At 39.0% G+C, this 20,153-nt stretch overlaps 1 protein-coding gene and 1 long non-coding RNA gene across 2 annotated transcripts in view; one reads left to right on the plus strand and one right to left on the minus strand.

The window, feature by feature from the left end:
* Positions 1 to 11,050, minus strand: part of DACH1 (dachshund family transcription factor 1) — a 433,928-nt gene extending 422,878 nt beyond the window's left edge. The window contains exon 1 of the mRNA XM_047850847.1: positions 9,701 to 11,050. Coding sequence (XP_047706803.1) covers positions 9,701 to 10,557 — 857 coding nt within the window. The 5' untranslated portion in view covers positions 10,558 to 11,050. The remainder of the gene's footprint in view (positions 1 to 9,700) is intronic.
* A 149-nt stretch (positions 11,051 to 11,199) lies between these two features.
* LOC125161195 (uncharacterized) lies at positions 11,200 to 19,231 on the plus strand. Its single transcript, XR_007150502.1, has 2 exons — positions 11,200 to 15,967; positions 18,146 to 19,231. It is a non-coding gene; the product is annotated as an uncharacterized LOC125161195 (long non-coding RNA).
* Positions 19,232 to 20,153: the final 922 nt, after the last annotated feature.

The raw sequence follows: 20,153 nt of genomic DNA on the forward strand, positions 1-20,153 counted from the left end.
CCTTGGGCTGACTCTTTAGTGGAGGGAAATCAATAAAAAGTACAAAATAAATGTCCGATTAAACAATTTTGTGTTTAAACTACTTATATCTAGGACGTATATTTAAAACATAGATATTTCGTTTTTAAAAGTAACATCTTATTCCCATGTGAAAACTTGAATATCTGCAAAATTTTGATGACACTTTGGCTTACTGGTGAAGTGTCATTTATGAATGATATTTTTTAAATTTCCTAAAAATACCTAGTTACTAAATTTGGTAGCCAAACAGGTGTTAACAGAAAGAAAAATCAAATTTGACCCAGAAGGCTCCAATATTAAGGTTTGAATTGGGATCAGTTCATTCCTTTCCCATGGGGTAACTTGTATAAATGTAATTCTATGGTTTCATAAAAGCAGGTCAAGTTTCTATCCCTGGGGGTCTTTTGGCAATTTGAAGCATGGAAGCACTGTTGCTGGCTACAAGTTCAAATCTGCATGTACTATCAATGGGGTGAAGAAAAAAATCAGTGAACAGCAGACATATATTCATCTTGGATTATAATACTAGCACTTGTCAGAGGGTACTTAGAGGGTAAGAATAAGGGTGTCAGAGCTCACGAGTCATAAAATATCTTGAAATCATTTCTACTTATAAATATATACGCATACCAGATAATGCAAAAAGTAGTATGAAATATGTTTCTTTTTTGATAACAAAATGCAAAGGTGAACTTTAATGTCATTTTGCATTTACTATGTTCAAGGTTTTTTTTTAATTCCACAAGCTTTAGAGGAGGCAGAATTTTTCAAGTAGTCACTGTTTTTTAACCTCTTTTCTACTTCACCAAAAAAATGCATGCATTCTTGCACTTTTACCAATGATGTAATGACTTGACAAATGCCATGGAATGATTGAGAAAGTAATTGATTTCATTTAACTGGACCTCTACCAGGTGTTTTGAAAGACAATGACAGTCCACTGCAAGAAGTGGTAATACACATCTTCTTATGTAGACCTGCAGATTAACCCCTTGACCTCATTCCTAACTCATCGCATTGATGGCAAAGCTTTTAGAAGAGCAATCATTTTTTTTTAAGTTATGAAATTGTTTTCCTATCATTTATCCACTGATTGTAAAGGATATGCTTGCTCCAAAGTGCAAGCAGCAATGAAATAAACTAATAAAAGAAATGGAGCAATGACATCAACCACATTAAATGTTATTCCATGATGTACAGATTCTAGTACCTAATAGTTTAATATCTATTTCATACAAATAAGATAATTCTCTGACAAATATTTTCTGGAGAGAATTAAAAGTACACTTCAGTTATCATAAAGGTATAGGAAAATTAAGATAAGTTTTTAATCATTGTCTTACTAACAATAGAACATTGTTTATTATAATTACACTTTAAAATATTTAAGTATAAATTATTTCGCGCTAAAATTAATTCTAAATATATTTTCTATTATCATTCAGTAAAACAGAATTTCTTTTTCAGTGTTATTTTATATTTCACTAAATTGCAGAAGGTAAAATTAAAGTCAATTTTTTGGTAAGTTGTTTGTCCTCCGGCCCTATGTCCTACAAAGGGGTGTGTGTGTGTGTGTGTGTGTGTGTGTGTGTGCGCGCATTTGGGGGGAGGGGGTGAAAGAATACAAACACACATACACATATATGTAAAAGTTTTCTAATGAAGATATTATAATTATTTAAGCATAAAAACAGACTACACATAGGCTACGGTTAATATAAACAAAGATATCCACCACCAAGACTTCTAAAATACTGATAAAAATTTTACACCTGTTGCATACACAAGGGCATCTATCTTAGTACAAAATGTGTGACTGGTAATAGGACAATTAAAAGTGTTCTAAATTATTCACTTAAAATCCAGAGGCCATTGAACTACATATTGCCTACCTCAAGAAACAGTATTATTTTGAAGATATTTTCAATATAAAATAGGAATTAACATTTTAGGATATGTCAGTATATTTTCGTAGAGTTGTGATAGGTTCAAAGATTTGTTACACCTTCAGCGATTTGCTTTGTTCATACGTAATATAGGGTTATGAATAATACAACCCATTTACTGTTGCTATTAATAAAATTGCAGAATATAATCAGTTTAAGATTTTAACAAAATACTTTGTATGCTTGATATGTGAATATAATAAAGTATTTCTTGATTAACATATTCTAGAGATTTATTTTCATTATCTTTCCTTAAGAAATGACCAGCATCCCTTAAATTAATTAGCAAGTATTTACTGAAAATGCTTCTATGTGTTTCCATAAAATAATTCCCTTTCAACTAGTACTCTTTCTTTCCTGAATATGTCTTGTTTGTCCTTGATGAAAAGTATTATTTTTTTCGTGTTGTGACTGGAAAAGCAACCTAATTGATACTACATAAATTCAAAGATAAGTTACACTGTGACTTTTTAATACTTTACCTCTCCATTCATTTATTCTAAGGAAAGGAAAACATTCCTTAGCTCTTCAATGTTACGAACCAAAAGTAACCAATATACTAAATTGCCTATTTCATTATTGTTTTCATGAAAATCATGCCTGAAAAGCATATTCAATTTTTTTGTCAAACATATATACTACCTTCAAAATCCACTGCAGGATTATTATAAGTCTACTTACATTAAATTACATTTATGTTCTTCAGATCATAGTAGTTTTGACTTCCTGCTAGAAACATGCAATGGATTCCAGGTATTATATTCATCTTATATAATAATATGTTTTAAATGCTTCAGCTAAGCTGTCTTCTTTTTAAATCATTGCTCTCTAAAACTTTTTTAAAAGCAAGTAGCTATTCACTGCATCACTGTGCTGCACAGTATTCGACATTTCAATATACTTATAAGCACAAAAATAGAAGAGCAATTAAATAATGATATAGTGAGTTTTCCAGTTTAGTAAAGTTGTCTTTGACAACTTTCACTCAAGTCACGTACTTTTATACATGTAAAAGAATCCCAGCCTGATATCCTGGACCAGCTCCAAGCTAATTTGAATCAGAAAGCAACAGGGCCACACCTTTAACAAAATTCAGTCATTGGCCACTTCAATATCCAACTTAGAAAAATCTACAGATGAATTTGTTTAAATGGGTGAATTAGAATCCTCTTAGCATATAAAGTAAGTCCAGGTAAGAATACACCAGAAAGTTAAAATATATTTGGTTCAAGGTCCCTGGTTTTGGATTAAGTAATGATTTGAGTCATTCTCTATATGATTTTACATATCTGTATACCTATAGCTCTATCTCTATCTATATATGACTACATATACAAAGGGGATGATTATCTGCTATTTTATTCAACTAATTTTAATTCTATCATTACTTTGAAAAACAGTAAAATTTCACTGATTGTCTAATTGACTAATTTATATTGAATGGATAAAAATTCTGTTCATAGTCATTTGCACATTTAAATATCATGAACTATAACACACACACTCTTTACAGATTCTTAGAAGACTTCTCAAAGTAAATAGGTACATCAAAATAAAGTGACCCACGAGTTGATCTAATAATAACAAATTACTGGACCAAACGTAAATATACTAATCTCGGTGTTCTTGTTTTCCAAAGAAATAATTTGGTAAACTAATCTCAGTATCTGAATGAAGTAATTTCTGTATTGTGGCATATACTAAAAAGCACATATCAACAATTAAAAGTTATTTTGAAAGACACTTACTGTAGCAAAAAATTACTTTTGCTTGGAAATACTTCAGACAAATTGAGAAGAAAAGTAAAGGAATTTGAGCACAATGTGGGCTCACAGAGCGTCTGCTATGCCTGAAACACGTAAATGTGAAGATCAGGGCCTTTGATATGACACTCAGCTAAGCCCCATTTGCTGAGCTTTTAATTCAGGGTTTCCTTCATTAAAAAATAAATTACTGAACATAATAAATATAATGGAAAAGAGGTCCCCTAATGCAGTCTCAAAGCCTAAAAGTATAAATATAAATGCATTCTTAGCTAAAATTTTTAACCTGTAGAACTTAAACAAGAATACACATGTATGGAGATATATATATATATATATATATATATATATATATATATATATAACTGACCAATCACAATGTAGTAACTCAGTAGTTAAGAGGATGGCACATGCTGGTACATGGTAAGGTCACTCTATTTTTATATCAATTCAAATATAAAATGATAAAACTTTATTTTAATTACATATTATTTATATTTAAATACCCAAATAGTTAATATCAACTTTATTTTATATTCCCTGTCATTTTAAAAGTCTATAACGAGGTGATTTTTTTTTTCTGGTGAACAATCTGAAAATTAAATTCTTGAAAGATAAAATTCTGGCCAACTTTAACTTTTTTAAAGAAACAAGTGACCAAAACCTTAAAATCAAAATATTGGGTGAAATCTAGAAGACTCACCTGTCCCTATTTAGAAAGCTTACTTCATATAATTTCTTCAAAGATTCAAAGGGAAACAGTTTACAACCTGTGAGAGTTGCATTTCTTAAATTTTGCAATACATGGGTTCTATGTTGCTACTACAGTGCAATTTAAATGATTATTTTACTTGATTAACAAAGGCAATTGTATGAAACAATTTAGTAAAATAACTTGGAAAGAGAAAATAACACTAATTGATAGTCAAAGCACAAATTGTTCCTAAAATAACAACTACTTGGTTGCACATTAAGCTAATTTACAAATGCTACTTACATTCCAAAAACAAAACATCAAATGAGAAACAATAAAGCATATTATGTTTTCGCATGCTGGTGAATCACACATGGTAAATCACCAAAGAGAAGAGTGATTTATGCTCAGATCCAGCCAAGACTTTAATCAATATTGGGTGTCACATCTCAGGAGGTTGGGGGAGGTAGTGAGGCAAAAAGAGAATGGCTAATATTGGTCTCAGTAATTTATACGCAACTTCTGTGAAATGTAGATTAAACAAAAAAGTAACAGCAGATTTGGACTAATCAGAAGAAGGTTCACAAAGTCTGTATTAAATGTGATACAAAGAATTTATGTAAGGGAACTATGAAAACAAAAAAGTCTGTTTATTTTATATAATGTTTGCAGCTTCACAAAATAAAATATCCTATGTGCAAATCAAATTAAGTGTCTCAGAGCATTAGCTAATCATCTGTGGAGTTCAGAAAGTAAACCATCTTCATAACTATGTGCACTCTTTACAATAATGACTATGTGTATTACTGGAGACTAACTCAAGAAAAACAACAGGTTGAAAAATATCCAAATAACTCAAGAATTTGCATTACATAATACAATTTGATTGAACAAGGTAAATCCTAGGTTATAATACTCTTAGATTTTGTTTATGTATTAAACTATAACTTAGTAACAGTTTAAACGTATACAGAAACAAGTGGCAGAACCAAACTTAAAGTTTCATATTTTAGGCCTTACTCTTCTAATTATGTCATATTATTTAGGAAATGTTATAAAATGAAACATTAGGCTTTATAGGAGCCATTAATCGACTGTAATACAAAAACTTCAAAAGCATAGTCTCTCTTCATTTGAAGTAATTTTAATCTCTCTGTGCCAAGTATCGTAATTATCTGTTAGAAGTGAATCTGTATTTGTGTTGAAACTTTCTATTACTAATGCAGAAGTGTGTAAGTACGTGCCATTGAAAAACATGCAGTGGGGGAAATGTTCAATAAATATAGACTGGTTCAGTTTGCCATCTTTATTAAAACTCCTCACAAACAACAGAGCCAAGTGTTGGAGAATATTTTATATTTCTTACAGTAAAATTGCATCCATATATTACTACTGGACAAAAAAAGACTTGAAAAGTCTTTCAATTTGCTGTCTATGGATAGTATTGACTTTTAAGACAAAGGAATACTATTTGTGAATATATCTATATGCATATAAAATGTCTGATAAAACCAACTGGAATCTATTTAAGTTAAAAACCTCCAGAATACTAGGGCTACATAAGACCCAAATCACAATCTGGTTTGAAAGATCCTGAAACAAAATCTCCCTCTGGCAATATTCAAAAAATAAACATTTTAGATAACACAATACAGCAGTCACTTTTTATTACCTGAATTCACAGAAAATTGAATCCTAACCCAAATCTACAAACAAGCGACTGACTCATACAAACAGAGGCTTGACCATGTACATAATTACTTTTCTTTTGTTGTTGCTGTTTAGTGGTTACCAGTTAATTAAGTGACCTCTGATGCACCAGCCAAGTTCATGCAACTAATGTTTAGTTTAAAAATAATAATTGGAGGAAGCTGATCAAGGTCAGACTCTGTCCTTTGACAACTTTTAAATATATTTCCTTACATATTCTCTCATTTTTGGACTCTTACTTTTAGCTTTACTATCAAGCAAGTGATAGTCTCTGTTTCATCTCCTTGTGGTAGTGACAGATGGCTTCAACATTTATTCTAGTTTTTATAGATAGCATACTGATGCAATAGCCCCAAGCAAATTAAATCCACTCTAAGGTTTGTCACCAACTTAGTGAGCCACTTTGAGCAAGTTTATGAACCTTTTTTCTCTTTGATATCATTTTGGTTTCTCAGATTCCCTGGTATCTAAATGCTATCAAGAGACAGAATTAGATATATGTTCTGTAAAAAGATGAGAGTGCTAAGATTTGATGTTTCTTATAAACTATGTATATATTATTTTATATAGTTTGCCTTTTGCACAGTTTGTCTTACCCTCTGCATAAATTATTCCTTTAGATCGTCTCTTAAATAGCCAAAGGAGAAAGAAACCAGAATGAAAGAAATCAATATATCTAGGTGAATGAAAAAGGATCTTAATAGAAAAGGCATAAACTGGACTTGAATGGAAAGAGTAATTTTAGTTTTGAAGATCCAAGGTGCAAGTATTGTAGGTATTGCTTTCAAAGTTAAGAAATAAGACAGTAACACTTGTAATTATCATTAAAAATAGTGTAATATAATGCAAACAATATGTTTTAGTGACAGGGAGTTCCACGATAAGTTTTCTATTTTTTTTTTACAGTTTTGATTTACAAATTGATTTTTTACAGATTTGATTACAGTGCAGAGTTAAGAAAACCTAGGTAAAGATCTCCAATTACACATCTTCTAAGGTTAATGACTGCTGTATTTGCATGTATATAGGTTTGAGTAAGGCTTGTAGATGATGAAAGATCAAAACGCAAGAGTAAACCAACAAACTAACCACGTTTAACTTAAAAATAACCTGAAACTGAGTTTTAGAATAACACGTGTAATTGTAAAATATTAAGACGAGGTGATTGAAACATAATTAGAATATTGATGAAATATTTTTGAAGAGATATAATAGTTCTATTGGGTTTAACTTATGTTGGCTGTGAAAGTTTAAACTCCAGAGCTATTGTTAACCTCAGGGAAAAAAAAACTAATTAACACATTTTTGTTAGTAACTTTAAGAATATTTTCCAACCGTATAGTGAGGACTTCAATTCCAAACACTAAGCAAAATTTCAGGGGAAAAAAAAATCAAGGGAGTAATTATAAGAGGGGTACCACTACCTGCTTTACATTGATTATAACGTTGCAGTCATTGAAAGAAGTTTTCTCTGGCAATTTTTGTGTGTGTGTGTGTTATGTGTAATGGTCATTAATTATCGAGTACAGTATGTGCTGTAAGAAACACACAAAGAGATTTCAAGAGCAGAATGGTTTGATTACTAAAGAGAAACACAGTAGCTTTTCACCAAATTACTAGATAGGTAGACAATTTCATAACAACCAACTGGCTTCAAATTTCAACTAGCATTCTTTCCAACTGTAACAATTTTCTGCCCTGGTTTGAGTACTTTTAACAATACACTGTTGGCAAATATTTTATCCTCTGGACGTCCTAGGACTCCAATTATCTCGGTAAATGACGTTTAGTGATCAAGATCACCCCTCAATCTTTACTGCCACCTGTCCATCCTCTTGGGCACGCGCGCGCGTACACACATGCACGCGCTCTCAGCAGTCACCCAAAAATAATAGAAATAAAGGTTCAAAACCCAGACACACACTCAAGACCCCATGCAAAGGATGGCAAACAAGGAAAAGAGTTTCTGGCTAGGTCAGAATAGGACATTTGCAAGGTTCGAGTTGGAGTCAGCTTTCGTCTTACAGCCTTCCCGGGGCACTAGCCAGAAGTCTTCCAAGGAAGTAATAGCTAGGGGCTTTTTCACCCCTGTTTCCTTCTGGTCTCGTCCTACCCCTCTTTTCTTCGCAGCTCAGTTGCCCTAGCTCTATGAGGGGATACACCTCCTAAAAGAGTACAACTCTCTTCCTTCTCCCGGTCTTAAACTTATTTGGAGGGTATCGCAGTCCCCGCGCAAATTTTGCGCGCAGTTCCCACGCGCCCGCTTCTGGTATCCAACTTTCCCTACTCTCTTTCTCCAGGCATCTCAACTTTTCCCTCTGCCTGGAACGGGGGACCAGGCGGCACTGTGAAAGCGGGTGGAAAGAACATTTCCACCCCGAAACTGACAAGTTACCCCACTCCCGCCCCCTCTCGGTAGATCCTCCCCCAGTGAGCGTTCATTAGCATAAAACCGGTCGGGCCAGGCACCGGGTCCCCGGGCCTCCAGGGTTCGCGCGCTTTGCCAGGCTGTGGAAGCCACAGCACGGGGGATTCAGGTCTGCGGAACACCCCAGTGCAAAGCTTGCACCTGCTCATTGCGTGAGCTACTAACCTTCAAAAAATAAAAAATAAAAAAAAATTAAAAAAAGGAAAGAAAGAAAGAAAGAAAAAAGAAAAAGAAAAACAATTTGGAGAGAGAGAGAAAGAGAGTGTGCGCTTCAGTCTTCCTTCCCCATCTCTCCAGCTCAGCTTCCAAGAGTCTCCGGCACCCGGCAACTCCCCCGGCAGAAGGAAACCCGCTGGTTCCCTCGCATCTGCCCCGGGGCAAACGTACCCCTTTATCTCCTTTGCACAAGCTCACAGGCGGCCACACGCACACGTGCGCGCACACACAGACCCCTCCCCTCAGCGGGCTTCCCCTCGGGGCTTTGGGACTGAGCTCGCAGCGGGTCCCCCGGGATCGCTCCGGGGCTTCTCGTCCTCGGAGGTCTTTTCCCTCCCGGCCTCGAAGAGGCCCAGGCCCGCAGCTTCCTCGCGGGCCCCTCACCCGGGGCGCGCCTTCCCGCTCCCGAACCCAGCGGGTCGGGGTCACGACCTCTCCCCGCCCCCGGGACGCCGCTCGGGCGCAGCCGACCAGCCCCGCCGGTGCCCCCCCGGCTCGCGGTGGAACCCGGGTCCGAGGGAGCACACACTCTGGCAGCCGTGCTGTGAGGGGTCCCCAGACGCTGGCGCGGCCCAGGAAGGGGGCTGTGGCTCCTGGAAATGCACGGTCCTCCTCCTTCCCGCCCCCTCCGCCCCGAGGCTCGCGGTTCCCGCGTCCCACAGCAGCCAAGCCCCTGCGCCCAGACGAGCAAGGTGGGGACCGGGCGGAAGAGCGAGATCTGGGCAGGGTGAGGTGCCAACTTGTCAGAGGGTCGGGAGCGGCTGGCGAGCCTCGAGGAAAGGGAGGAGAGGGCCGTGCTCTCCAGGGCGCGCGGCTCGCGGGCGCGCGGAGCTGGAGGCGCCAGGAAGGGAGCGAGGGAAGGGTGAGGAGGAGGCGGGAGGAAAGGGACCGCGGGCGGCGGAGGCTACCCCCCGCTCTTTACCTTGCGTTGGTGCAGTCATTGTAGAGGGTCTCGAAGTCCTTCCTGGAGATGAGTTTGCAGCGGTTCACTCCGGGCTGGATGGCGCCCAGTCCCCTCAGGATGCGAACCTGTTCCACATTGCACACCACCGGCGTGATCTCCAGCCGCTTCAGCTTGGTGTAGACCGTGTGCAAGCCCCCCACCAAGTGCTTCAGGAACAGGTCGAAAGCCTGGGGCAGGCAGATCAGCTCGCAGCCCTCCACCGTGAAGGAAGCCACTTTGGCCCCCCTCAGATCCACCATTTTGCACTCATTATTCTGAGGGGTGTTTTCCACTGGGGACGGGGTCGAGTACACGGGTTTCCCGGGGAGGGGGCCGCAGCTGCTGCTGCTACTGCTGCTGCTGCTGCTGCTGCTGCTGCTGCTACTGCTGCTGCTGCTGCTGCTACTACTACTGCTGCTGCTGCCGGTGCTCGCGTTGATGGGGGTGCTGGAGGCGCCGCCGCCGCCGGCGCTAATGCCGCCGCCGCCGCCGCCGCCGCCGCTGCCGCCGCCGCCGCCGCCGCCGCCGCCGCCGCTCGCGGTCGCCAGGCTGGGGTTGCAGTTGCTGCCGCCGCCGCCGCCGCCTCCGTTGCCCGCGCCGCCGCCGCCGGTGGAGGTGACTGTGGCCGCCGCCGCCGCCGCCGCCGCCGCCGAAGCGATGGGCTCCGGCCGGAACAGAGTTGGCCCTGAGGACGCCGGGGGCCCGATGGACGGAGCCGGAGACGAGGTCGCCGAGGAGGTGGAGGTGGTGGTGCCGGAGGAGGAAGCAGACGTGGAGATCGGGGGTTGAGGGGGGACCAGCTGGGTCGGAGGGATCAAAGCCGCCGGCACTGCCATGGTCACATATAAGGGGAGAGCGAAGAAGGAGAAGCGAGGGGAAAAGTTGCCACACACCCCGGGGAGGGGAAGGGGGAAAAGAGAGGGGGGAGAAGGAGCGAGGGGGTATAACAACAACAACAACAACTCCAGGGGAGAACGAGAAGGAGAAAGGGGGGGAAACAAGGAGGTGAGGGCAAGAAAGCGAGCGCAGGAGGGGCGAGCGCGAGAGGCGCTCTGGAGAGAAACGCACAAAAGTGTCCCGCAAGTCGAAATGCGAGTCCTCTCCGGGGGCTGGGATCGGGGGCTGGTTTGGGAGGGGGGGCGGGGGCGGGGAGGGTCGGCTGTTGTTGTGTGGGTCCCGCTCTAGCACAAAGTTGAGGATGAAGGTGAAAAGGAGGAGGTTTGAAGGACTTGGGTTCTCCCTGGCAAGTACATTGATCAAAGATTGAGAGGGGAATGACAGAGAGAAAATGAGCTGAAAAGTGCAGGCTGCCGGCTGGACGAGTTGTTGTTGTCACACGGTGCAGAGGGGAGGAGCTCCGGAAACTTGAAATACCCTTTGAAGCCGCAAAAACCTCACTCACTAGTATTAACCCAAATTATCCAACCAGGAACTCGGAGCAGAGACTCCGAGAGCGCGAGACGCGGAGGGAAAGCGAGTGAGCGAGAAAAGGAGGGGAGGGGGGGAGGATAAGGAAGAAACTACGCGAGGGACGGAGAGGAAGAGCCGGGGACACAGAAGTGGCGGTCGGGAAAGGAGAGGGAGACGATCTACTTCTCTTCTGCTACTACCGTTAGGTTGCATGTCTAATATTCCATTTCGTCCGCGACGACTCGTAATTTTTTTTTTTCCCCCAAAACCTTCTGAGCAATCGCCTGCCAACTTAAAAGAGGAGCCACAGCGCTCCGAGCTCTCCTTCAAGGATTGAGGATTTATCTGCGCTCGTGTTGGCAATAAGATACAAATGAAAACACATCCCCTCACTTCGTGATTATTAAGAAATTATTTTCAGGGAGCTTCACATGTGAGCAAAGCCTAGGTTTGATGCAGCCGATTGTGTTACTCTCTCTGTTAAATTATTTATTAAAGAGAGTGAAAATTCCAGGACAGTTGTGGGGGGAAAGGCAGTCTGAAGTCACTTCAGGATAATGGAATCCTCTGTATTTAGTTTCTTATTTCCTGATAGATTATGGAAAGAAAGAAATGCTTGCCATGATGTGGACCTTTCAGAATAACTTCACTCTCACCCCAAAGGAGACTTTGAAGAAATCAGGCACCCTTGAAGACTGAGAAAGGGGAAAACAAGAAAACACTTTTTTCTTACCTAAAACTCTGTAATTAATTCACCTGTCTTGCATAGAAAACAACTATCCCCACGTCCTTTAAGACCCCAGGCTAATTGCCAGTGTTTTATAGGAATCACATATTATTTTCTTTCATATTTGAGAAGTTTCAGTGTATTTGGGGAAAGTCCTTTTCTCAGTTTGTCAGTGCAAATGTGTTTTGTAAATAATGAGAAGAACAAAACAAGCTCACTAGTTGACTTGTAAAGACAGAAAGGGTAGCTATGCTTAAAAACATGAGGCTGAGTTTAGAATGATTCTCTTCCTCTTTGCCTTCCTCTCTCCTCTTCTCTTTCTAACTTGTTGCATGGAGGATTTTTTCTTTTTCAAGGATTTTTGACCAACCTATGATCTGAACATAGGTCAAGTTTGTTCTCTGTTTATATCTCTAGGAATCTCAAGTAATTAGGCTTTAAACCTGTCTGTACAGGTTTATTAACTTCACAAGACAGAAACAATGCTGAAGCATTGGGTAGAGTTAAAAAATAAACTATTAGCATCAGGTTCCCAGGGTTGGGAAATTTCATAATGAAATTCTGCCATTTTGGTGCTGAAATGATGATCACATTTCTCTTTGTCATTTTAATTTTTTAAACTTTTTGAAATTTTAGTGTCAAAAGGCACAGGAAATATCTACAGAGAAATATGGCACCATTGACTAAGTTTATGCTAAACTTTTTGGGGCACAGCAGTTATATCAGGAGGCTTTCCTGGGTCATAAGAATTCAGAAAATTGATTGTTGCTAAAAAGTAGATAGACTTCTGCAAAGATAGCTGGAGTTTACACAGTTGTTTGGCCTAATTAGCCAATGCATTTTAATATATTCAGAAATAATTTATATTACTTTTTCACTCCTCCCATCAATCCTCAAAAATAGGGATTCGATAATATGTCACATACATCAAAACACCACGTTAAGTGTTGACACATGTTTTGGAAAATAGTACCTTTTTTAAAAATGCCAAATTACTATGTTAATGAGTGGGGGAAAAGAAGACGATATTGAGCCCTGAAAAACTAATTTTATTTTGGAATTGCATGCACAACTTTAATAAAGTCCGATATAGCTAAAAACGCTAAACTATAGTTTCCTCATTTCAACTTCTAGATCCAGAAATGGGAAAAAATCAGAATTAAGTGCTGAGAATCTGCCCTTATCATTCTCGTTTCTCACATTTCCTTAAACTGCCACTCACCCAGTACCTGCCATGTTCGGAAGCCACAGGCAGGAAGTACTAATAGCTGACCAAGCCATAATCCCACCCAGCTTTGAAGCAAACTCCAAATTTTCTGCAGGGAATCCTGCGCCTCCCAGCACGTGCTCCGTTCAGAGGTAGGGCTTGGGGCCTTTACCCCCACCTGAATGGGAGCTCCCCCCCACCCCCCAACCTCAGGTCTCTAAACCGTTTCTGAGAACTACCACATGCCCCTTTGATCAAACAATAGGATTAGAAGAAGCATCTAATGCAAATTAAATATGTAGGGGGAAAAAGCCTCAAATATTTTAGATTTAAGATTCTTGTTTCTTTTTCTCTTTTTCTTTCCCTTTCTTTCTTTTAGAAATGTTACCAATGATTAAGGCAAATAGTATTTAACATCAGCAGATAAATCAACTCCACAGAGATTTCAAATTCTCACTCTTTCTCCTGCATCTTTAGCTTTCAAAGCTTTTGTCTTGTTTGTTTATTGTTTTACATCCTTGGCTGTTTCAGGTCCTCTCCCTCCATCTCATCTTTTCCAACCTGCACCAAATTTGCATAAGCAAAACTCAAAGTACTGTAACTGATATTAGAAAATTCTCCCTGTGTTTTGTGAAGACGTATTGTGCTGAAATCAATAAGACTGTTTAAAATTCAAAGACCTGCAAATCGTTCTGTTTGTCCTTTGATAGGGCCTGTGCTGATTAAAATGCTACCAAGAAAGCTTAATTGCTGCACTAATTAAGAAGTCTTTAATTTCTTTCCTAGGATGTCGTTTGAAGCTGAGCTTGTACCAGTTCAGGGAAGGTATTTTCTTCCCTCCCTCTGCCCCCTCCTGGCCCCTCCCCTCTCCTCCCCGCTCCTCTCGTGCCCCGCGACGACATCCCAATGAATGGGAACTAATAGAGAGAGTGGTCTCAGGTCTCACCATCTATTACTTAACAGAAATCGACACAGGACACAGAGTTCAGTGCAGTATGAATGCAGTTTTTCAGAAGAGCTGTAAGGTTGCAGGAGACAGTGAGGAAACACAGAGTAGCTGTTGCAGCTAAAGTCCCGGGGAATACCTGGATGACAACAGGCACTTTAGCTCGATGATGAGGGCATCCTATTTGGTTAAAAGGGGGCAGTGACAAGGGAATGCTTCTACTGAAACAGGGCAACATAAAAAATATATTTTCCAAACCTGTGGTTTTTAAAAAAAGAAGAATAAATCTGTAGAAAGGAGGATTTATAGTTGGGATTTGGTAAGTATCATTTTATTTTACGAGTATAAAATCATGAATTCTATGGGGATTTATTTTTGACCCGTTTTATAACCCAGGGTGGCATAGCACTGTATTACATCCTTTGCATCATTTTCTATTGACCTATTTTATTCACTGATTTCTCAAGTGGGGAAACTGACTAAATGATTTCACAAAGCTTTCTCTGTAATCAATAGTCATTTTTTAGGTTTATTCATGCTGCATTATAATTCTGGTAAATGACTGCAAAGCAGAAGATTGTAAGAAAGATACAAATATTGACAAAGCCAGGATAAGTCATGTCTTTAAATCTTAAGAGTTTCAATATAACAATTGATATAGTTATTTGAAAGAAAAAGATTGAAAATGCATATTTCATGCACTATAAAAAACAAATGACTGGGTAACTTAAAGATAACACATATCTGCATATGTTTCTGGTATATCTCAAAATTTCCTGAAACCTTTGAGGATCCTTTTCTAGCATCACTAAGCGAAACAGAAACAATTTGGCCATTTGCACAAAGGAAACAAGAAAAGGTTCATTACAATTTTATTCTTTCAAGTTTTCCCCAAGTTCTATTAGAAGCATGCACAGAAAAATACAGATATATACTTCAGATATATACTGAATTCCTTTCAGTGACAGGACAAGGAGATAACACGCTTAATAGATTCAAAGGGAGATTTACCATTCCGAGCACGACGTCACTCTAATTATGTTTACTCTAATTGAAAGCAAGGTTTTTTGGAATCTGAAATTACTTTCAGAATTTTTTTTTTAAATAATGCAAGTGGATCAAATGTTGATCACAAGCATTTCAATCTTTCAAAATGTATTGGAAAATTAAATGAAAAGTGGAGTTTGGTACAAACAATGCCCCAGGGCAAAAAACAACTAACACTAGATTTTCCAGTCCAGCCATAACACAAATCAATTTGAGCACACTTCTATGGCCAGACTGCCAGATTGTTATGACTGCTAATTCACTCAATCAAAGAGTGCATTAGCACACCCGGCACAAATAGCTTTAACAATAGAGTGCACTTCTGAACAATTCTAAGATATATCACAACGGAGAACTAAAGAGGAAGATCATTTTTACATCTGCATATTTACTAATGGACCTGTTTCCTTAGTAAGGAAAAAAAAAAAAAAGACAGATAAACTTCAGGCAGAGGTTTATTAAAGAGCTATCCAAGTTTGGCAAATCTAGGAAGGTATCAGGGTACCAGTAGTTCACTGACTTTGTTAAACGTTTCTCAGGAGAGAGTCCAAAATTGATGTTTGCACTTCAGTAGTAAATCATTGAAGATGGAGAAATTATGCCAAGTAACTCTCTCAAGCCTTTTTAACTTAGACACTCGGCCTCACCAATCAGCTCAGCAGATATACTTTGACTGCCTGAAGCACAGACTTCTCCACCTCTACACGTTCTGCCTCTGCCTTCCCCACCTAGGATTCTAACTTCTGACTTGTAGTGACTCTCACTTCCTCAGTCTTCCCCTCTTTTCCAGTTCCCTGCCTTTCCTCAAGAACGAGGAATAAGACTTTTATCTCCCGGATACACTCTCTAATCAGGCGCAGAAGAGCTTGGTGATAAATTACCCGAAGGACAGAAGGTGGGGAGCTGAAGGTGAGCACACTATAACTTGAAGCACTCAAACTTTACATTACAAACTTCCGTTCTTAATAAAGAAGTGGTTTAAATGGTTATAAATAACTTTGACCTGTTTTACAGCATGGAAATGCATGGACTGTACATATTCTTACTGAATGCATATAGTAATGATCTATTCATATTCCTGTTTGCATAGATCTCAGAGCCAACTGGCAGGATTTGCACCACTGTACCTCTCTCCCTAAACTTCTGTCCTCACCTCCTTTTCTCCTGGTTCAGAATGAAGGTGACATGTAGCCAAAAATACTTTGCTGGTTATAGGGCATATTTTAAGAAATCTCTAAACCCATGCCAGGGGAGAGAGAAGGTAATGGCAAAGAGAAGAATAGTTACAAAGAAAAGGAAAAAAAAAAAAAGCCATCTTAGGATTGTTTTCCTGACTCCAAACTACATCATTTCCATGACAGCCAGTCAACTCTCCCTGATAATTTAGTTATACTTGTCCATCACTCCTTACTTCCAGTGTAAGTGTCCTAATTCCATCTCTGGGTTGGTATTGAATTGCACAGCCAAATATCCGATAGAAAAATAAACACAGTGAGATCATTTTAGAGTTGGATTGTAAAAGGAAGCAGCAACAAGAATAATATAAATTGAGATTAATTCCCTTCATCTCTTAAATCAGGCCATTGTGAGAGGAAGAGCAGACTGGATTGAAGTAAGGTCAAAAAGTCAGGCAGACATTTAAATCCTTAGTTCTCTGGTAAATATTCTACGTTCAACTGTACCTTTTAATACGAGGCATTTTCTCATTGTCATACTTCTTTTTCTTTAAATAACCCAACTCATTTTCCTCTGAAGAAGATCAGTATCAGGACCTATGAATTGCTTAAGGGATACATAGCTGGGAATGGGGGTGGGGAAGAAGTCTTATGTAGTATAAATGCATGTTCAATATGAAAACATAAATTGTCACGTAATTTTGTGATGTTAGGAGAAATGTATTAAACTTGATTTTAAAAGTTTATGTGGATTGCTTTTTTGTTTTGTTTTAATTTATAATCTTCATCCTTTTTTCTTCTTTGCTCTATTAAGTAAAAGAAGAGGTCATTGTCTAACAAATAGCCTGTAAAAACTGTTCTATTTGAAGTCTGAAATTTCAAGGATTGTTAGAAAAGAATAAACTGTTTATTTATTTATTGCCCTTCAGAACAAAGAGTTTTTTTAAAGTTGAAAGAATAACAATTGCCACCTTCCAGCCGGAGATCTTGTATGTCAAGTTTCAGCCCAGAGCAAATTTTTACAACAAGTTATAAACCCCCTGTAACAGAGGGTTTATTATAATGGAAGTGCTGACACAACCTTAACTATAGCGTTGTAAACGGCTATGCTATAATATCCATTAAGCAGAAAGAAAAATAAGCTGGCTGATCAATAATTTATACAAAGAGTACCAACTGCAGACATAATAACTGTAATGTTTGCAAAGCAATCTCTCTGCTCTCCAGGCTTAACAGTAAACGCAAACTAGCAACGCTGTTAATTTCCAGCTCCTACAGATAAGAATACAAACAAATTACTTAAAATTATATTTTGCTCAACATTTAGCATGCCTCGATGGGATAAAATAAAATTTAATTATGATGCAACTTGTGCCGGATGCAAAGCTGTTTTGTTTTCCAGCACATTTTATTATGAAAGGACATTCATTTGGAACATCAATTATGGGGAAATAGTATGTTTCAATGAGTTGACTTGGGTCAGGCAGGCTCTTCTAAGAGTTATTCAGACATGGAAACAGATTGACACTGTTTAACTTCAAAGAAAGTTACAGGGCTTTACAGAGCCACAACCTGAAATACAATACTGCAAGCTCTGATCCGAGTCAACTGTCAGTAAAAACACACCTTGTCATTAGAGTTCATGGGAAAAAAGACGCTGGCTTGGAAAATGTGGCCATCATTAGCATCCAGTGATTCTTGGAGTGCTCAATTAACGGTAAGCCTCATTTGCATGGAAGCAAGATGTGTCATTTCTACCTAATAAATGGGGATCATAAAATGTGAGCATTATTTTCTTTTCTGGAAAATTTTTTAAAATATATTTTCGTAGATGTCCATATTTATTGCTGCTTTGCTTTGTGTAGTGCCCACATGTGTGGAGTGTGTCATTTTGATATTTTTGTTCTTGTAGATGGCTTTGAAAGCAGGAAAAGATTTGAGAGGTGTAAAAGAAGGAAATAGAAGAATTGAAGGATCCCAAAACGCCCACTATGCACATACTCAAGGTTGAACCAGATTGTACATTTCTAAGGTTCACATCTCCATCAGTCTTTGTTGTCTGTTCATTTCCTGGGGGGGTGTGGAACCCAGTAGAACGAAGAGACATTGCTATCAGAGTTGTAAAATGGTGTATTACCCTGTGAGCAATTGCACTTGGAAAGGAACCAGTAATTTATATGAGAAGTGTTTAAGATTGCCTGCTCACCCAGTGATCCATGCCAGGTCAGTTCCAGTAATGCCAGAAAACAAAAGGAGGTGCACATCACCGGGAAAGAGACACCTCGTATGCCTTAAGAGCTTGTGAAGGGGAGCACTAAAATGCCATTTTCTCAAATGAACTGGTCATTACCATTTAAAATCCTAAGGGGCTGTGGGACTGGGGAGGAGAGAAAGAATTTTTCTTTTGATTTAACAGGGCTCTGAAGTACTAGTTTTAAGGGGGAGGTTTTTTGTTGTGATTGTCTCAGCCCTATGCTTTAGCAAAGGTTAAATCCTGAAACAAAGGTGCATTTTTTAATAATGGAATGGAAAAGGATGAACACGATTCCTCTGAGAATGCACTTGGCCCATTTTTAAACTTAGAAATGAACTGTTTTAAGGATTACCAGTGCAAATAGTAATACAACCCTCCACTAGTAATGTCTATGCCAGGTTCTAAGTTGTTGTTAATTTTTTCCTTGAAAAGATGTGCCCAGAGCCACCCTTCACCCCGCTGGTTTTCAGGAGAAGACTAGGGATACTGGCAGGATGTTATATAAGAATCACTTCCTAAGAATTCTTCACAGGTCTCTTTATTCTTGTTTAACATAATCAAAGCACAGGCTCGGAGTGGTATCCTGGCATTGGGGTACAGATTGCTTCTCTGCCGTCCTCAGGCACGTGCTTTCCCCACAGACTGTAAAGTCGTTTCAGTTTTTCAACCAGAGTTCATTCACATGTCCAGCATTTAGAGAAGGAACTGAAGAGACAGACCATTTCCCATGTAAGTCAGAATTTATAATTTACTGATTGGCTCAAGGTTCAGCATATCCAGGAATCTTTGCAGATTTATCCTTGTGTATTGTAACTTGCATGTACTTTGATGAATAAGGCAATTATCTTATGCTTTCACACTTGTTGATATGTTTCTCTTCAGGTGGCCTCAAGTCATTTCGATTCCTTTTGGATAGCTAGGATAACGCTTAGCACCTGTTGGGTGTTAGGTAAAGGTCAGCTGGGTAATTAAAACTACTTCTATATTATCCACACATTTCCTGTATCCCCAAATTGTGTAGACTGCTCATTCCTTAAATCATATTATCATGTGACACATAACAGGATATTGAAGACTAACAAAATTTTAGATATGCTCATTTCTGTTCTAATATACCATTAATTTAGGAAAAACTCTTTAAGCAAAGATCCAGAGATGCTAGATCAAATAGCCAGAAAGGAGAATCTTAGATCTGTAACTAAGGCTTGTATCTGGGACCTAAACAGAAAAAAAAATCTTTTCTTAATCATCTGAGGAGCCACTGGGAGTCTTCACCAAGAATGGAATATAAATGATAGTGGACTCTGATGGGCTGCTACAGACGATGAGGGAATGCAGGTTTGCATGTGAAATTCTGTCTCTCAAATGTGAGTAAGCAGAGGTGTACGCCCTCATTTGTATACTCTACAAATTTTACTTTAATTCTACCATCACCTTAATGTACATAATCTCTGTTAACACAAAGCACACTTACTTTTGTGTACTGATGGTATGCTGGTTGCTGAAGATGTAAAGAAGACAAAGGTATTCATCCTGATTAGATTTCATCTACATTGTCTCTGTTCAGTCTTATTTCCATAACATCATTGAAATTTTGTATTAGGGGAGCCTGGAAGATCATCTAATCCTAGAACTGCAGGTCTTGGCCTGCCATTTTCACATCCGA

This window comes from Prionailurus viverrinus, chromosome A1, assembly GCF_022837055.1.
Source record: "Prionailurus viverrinus isolate Anna chromosome A1, UM_Priviv_1.0, whole genome shotgun sequence".
NCBI lineage: Eukaryota > Metazoa > Chordata > Mammalia > Carnivora > Felidae > Prionailurus > Prionailurus viverrinus.